Source organism: Eucalyptus grandis, chromosome 1, assembly GCF_016545825.1.
Source record: "Eucalyptus grandis isolate ANBG69807.140 chromosome 1, ASM1654582v1, whole genome shotgun sequence".
Lineage (NCBI taxonomy): Eukaryota > Viridiplantae > Streptophyta > Magnoliopsida > Myrtales > Myrtaceae > Eucalyptus > Eucalyptus grandis.
In genome coordinates, this window is record NC_052612.1 from 48,908,370 (window position 1) to 48,912,726 (window position 4,357).

The 4,357-nt window shown below is 45.1% G+C and overlaps 1 protein-coding gene across 1 annotated transcript; it reads left to right on the forward strand.

Moving 5' to 3' along the window:
- The first annotated feature begins 286 nt into the window (after window positions 1-286).
- On the forward strand, window positions 287-4,357 carry LOC104448480. Its single transcript, XM_010062319.3, has 2 exons — window positions 287-558; window positions 2,338-4,357. Exons 1-2 carry the CDS (start codon window positions 460-462, stop codon window positions 3,670-3,672), a joined length of 1,434 nt encoding a protein of 477 aa, XP_010060621.1. The 5' UTR covers window positions 287-459; the 3' UTR covers window positions 3,673-4,357.

Sequence of the window (4,357 nt, forward strand, 5' to 3'; positions counted from 1 at the left end):
GTCAACGTAATTTGACCTCCGAACTGTAAATCCGGTTTCGCAAATCCAATTTGTTACTGTAGCGGAAGATGGTGAGGAGAGGTAGATTCGCGGTCAATGTCGGGGAAGGAGCTCCTCCACATCGAGCCGAAAAAGCAGGGAAAGGATTATTAAGAAACGAGAGATATAATATAACAATAATAATGCAGCAGGCGACGGGATTGGAAAGGCCGTCGTAATCATCTTTTCTGCAGCGAAAGCTTTGCAATTATTAAATCGCGAGGCGAGGGACAACGACACACACGAGAGCCTAGAGAGAGAAACGGAACCCAACCGAACCGAACCTAGAGAGAGAGAGCCCCCCTAGCCTCTCTGCCTTCTTCCCTCTGTACATTACTCCCTCCGACCTTTGCCGTTTCCAGATCGAATTCAGCGGACTCGACCTCCCATGTTTCGGCGCTTCCGGTCTCGCCGACGAGCATGAGGGCCGCCAACAGCAACAGCAGCGTCGACACCGTGAACGCCGCCGCCGCCGCGATCGTCACCGCCGAGGCCCGCCCCCGGCCCGCCGCCGTTCAGGTAAGGCCTGTCGGATCGGTTGTTTGGATGTGTGTGGGCGAGAAACGGTTCGCGGCTAATCTCGAGCTGCTGCTCGACTTCGAGAGCTGCGCGGACGAACTGCGAGGCGCGTCCGTTCGATCCTCGGGTCGTCGTGTTCGTTTCTTTGTCTGAGTTCTTTTAAGTACTCCTGTGCTTTCTGTTTCGCTTTGGTTTGGTTCGATAGTCGCGCCTGCGGAGTCGTCAGTTTTTGGATTCCTCGGTTTTTGTCATCCCAGCATAGGTCTTAGGATCGTGTCCATGTGCGCCGAGTTCGAATGAATCGAGATACATTAAGATTGCTGGGCTACCTTCCTTTTTCCTCTTCTCTTTTCCGAAGCTTTCCTTCATCTCTACCTGTCGTCAACAGCGAGTCAACAGTGAGGAAAGAGACGACGAGAGAAAGCTATGATGGTTCAGGAATCAACAGTGAGTCAATTGACCGGGGAACCTCTCGTGGGCGTGGTCCTCGTCAAAAAGGAAAAATTGGGTTATCTAGTGGCCTCCTCTTTGTACTAAAAATTTGGAAAAAAGAAGCGGCTTGCTAATGATTTTACCTTTTAGCTTTAGCTTTATGATTATATTTATATATGCAGCAAACAGCCCGTTTCATCTGTTTCGCCTTTCCCGATGATTAAACTAGTCCACTGTCCGAATCGCCTATTTTTTATTGCCTCTTCCTTCGTTTTTTTTGGCACCCATTAGCTAGTAGCAAAGCCTGGAAATGCCTGTGAACCTCGTATTACTTATAGTTGCGACTTTGCAAGTACCTAGTTTCTCTGGTCTACAGCTAGTAGGTAAGCAAGCTTCATGTGAATGTTCACAGGGTGAAGTCATATTTTTGGACAAATTGGGAAGTTATATTTAGGGTCAAAGAAAAAAGCTACCTTACGAATGCGACCGCTGCTCCTACACCATCGGTCATATTGGTCTTCTAGAAAAACTTTCGTTTTCTGTTAACTGAATGAGGAAGTAGTGATGTCAATGCAATCATAACATTCTTTCGGAAATGTCTCCCTAGCCTGGGAAACTGTCCCCTTCCTTATCTTCCTGAAAGACAACGTCAATTGGTAGTGTTGATATAGATGAGACACTGTTGACCTGGGTTCTAACTGGCTATATTCTGACCAACTGCCTAATTTGATTTTCTTTTCTGATGTCACTGAAGGAGATGACCAATTTGAGAATAGTGATTCTAAGACACCCAAATGAATTTGAGGATGAGCTCTAGAGATTGCTGGTAGAACTCTACCGAGAGAACATATTGCCCTTCCACGGATATGTTCCAGAGGTTGTTGAGTGTAATATTGCTGATAAAACGATATTCAAATGACTAGGCCGATACTTTCTTAGCTCAGTTAGACATGTTTCTTCATTAAAATTGCTTTTGAGCTGGCCATATTCTGCTCTGGGGAACAATTGAGTGATTGATTCGAGAATAGATTTTTCTATCTAGAATGAAGCCTTTGAGGCCAGGAGAAATTGAGAAGTGTCGTAGCCCATTCTTTGGGTCTCTTCTTTTCCAGTCTCTCTCCTTGCTTCCCTCATTATTCAAGTATATTGAGGTCTCTGTGTACAATTGGTCGGGCCTCATTATTTTGAATTACAGAAGTGTGCGATCACGTAAATCATATCATGAGCTTGTTATCATCTCAAGCTGAGTATCTCTGGTAGTTGATTATTTAGTGGAAAGACAAATGGTGAATCTTTGTGATTTTATATGCTTTTTCTTGAATTCCCTCTTTATCCTATTGATTCCAGAAAAGAAGATGGGGAAGCTGCTGGAGCCTATACTGGTGTTTTGGGTATCATAGAAATAGCAAAAGGATAGGCCATGCTGTTCTTGTCCCTGAACCAGTGGGCCCCAGTGCTGAAGTACCTGCTGCGGAGAACTTACCACCTTCAACTGCCGTTGTGCTGCCATTCATTGCTCCTCCTTCTTCACCTACATCTATTTTACAATCGGATCCTCCGTCAGTCTCCCAGTCACCTGTTGGATTAGTATCATTGGCTGCCCTAGCTGTCAGCCACTCTCCTGGTGGCCCTCCTTCTATTTTCTCGGTCGGCCCTTATGCTTATGAAACACAGTTGGTGTCACCGCCTGTATTTTCTACCTTCACCACAGAACCATCCACGGCTTCTTTCACTCCTCCTCCTGAATCACTGCAAGTGACTACACCTTCTTCCCCTGAAGTGCCGTTTGCTCAGTTACTGACTTCTTCGCTGGAACGTGCGAGAAGAAATAGTGGGCCTAAACAGAAGTTTTCATTATCTCAATGTGAGTTTCAGCCTTACCAAATTTATCCAGGAAGCCCGGGTGGCAAATTTATATCCCCAGGTTCTACGGTTTCAAATTCTGGTACCTCTTCTCCTTTTCCTGGCAAATACCCAGTTTTTGGGTTTCGTATTGGAGAAGCTCCTAAACTATTGGGCTTTGAATACTTCGACGCTCGCAAGTGGGGTTCAAGGCTAGGTTCGGGATCCTTAACACCAGATGGTGCAGCGCTGGGCTCCAGGCTTGGTTCTGGTGCTTTGACTCCAGATGGTGCCGGACAAAGTTCTGGACTAGGTTCTGGATGTTTGACGCCTAATGGAGTGGGGCCTCCATCTCGAGATGGTGATATTCTGCTTGATAAAACGATGAGTGTTGAGGATGGATCTGTACATGAGGAGCCTGTAGTTCATCACAGAATTTCATTTGAGTTGACTAGTGAGGATGTGGCCCGTTGTCTTGAAAGTAAATCAGCTACTTCTATTGGTCTGGAATATTCACAGGAAATAGTGGCAGGGAGCACCACTGAAGGAGGTAGAATTCAAATGGATGCTGAAAATAGCTGTGAGAAGTGCATTAGGGAAGGTGCGGATGGAAAAGCTGAAAAAGCTCCGGGAGAGACGGGAAGAGGTTTCTGTCAAAAGCATTGTCTGAACAAACTTGGTTCAGTGAAAGAGTTCAACTTTGATAATTCTGACAGAAATCTCCATGAGCATTCTGCTGTCAGGTCCGAATGGTGGGCCAATGACAACATTGCTGCGAAGGAAGCTAAGCCCGAAAGCACATGGTCTTTCTTGCCTTTCCTGCAACCAGAAGTTAGCTGATGCCCATCGAGAGTCTTGTCTTCATATCAACTCATGAACTTAGAAGGAAATAGGCTCCTCATCAGCAGTTCGACATTCGACAAAGTAGATATTCTTTGGCACATGTGCATAGCTTGGGATCTGATGGATGATTTATCAATCTATGGTGCGGTCAAATGTTCATCGCTCAAAAACAGTGTAGAATTACTAGGACCGTTTGTGCAAGCACTGATACTGTATTGTCCATCAGTTTTTTGGGCTGAAAAGTAGGGATAATATGTATGAAATGCAGACAATGCATTTGGGGTCATTCGTTTTAGACACGTGCATTGCTAAGGGGAACATTTCAAGAACGGATCAATAATTCCGTGTCTCTTACTTGATAAGAAAGATGTAATCTTTTATTTCTGATTGAAGGTGGGTAGGCTCAACAATGGAAGGATCGACCAGTGTCAATCAAATACCTGGTAAGTGTTCATGATGCTTTTTGACTCGTTATCCATCAGCAGCGGTTGCTTCTGTCCTTAAGTCTTCATGTTTGATAGAGATGCACAGGACAGAATGATAGTGGTTCACTCACTATATACCAGGCTTATCTGTAAGATTGTGGTTTACTTTTCTTCCCATCACACGACTAGTCAGATGTTGCGAACATGTGTCTTCTCAAAATATCTATAGTCAGTACTTCCATTTTGGTCAGCAATGA

Bases quoted from the DNA above. Each gene is read 5' to 3' on its own strand.
- LOC104448480 (XM_010062319.3), top strand. From the start codon at position 460: ATGAGGGCCGCCAACAGCAACAGCAGCGTCGACACCGTGAACGCCGCC. The intron at 559-2,337 runs GTAAGGCCTGTC...TATTGATTCCAG, and splicing joins CCCGGCCCGCCGCCGTTCAG to AAAAGAAGATGGGGAAGCTG.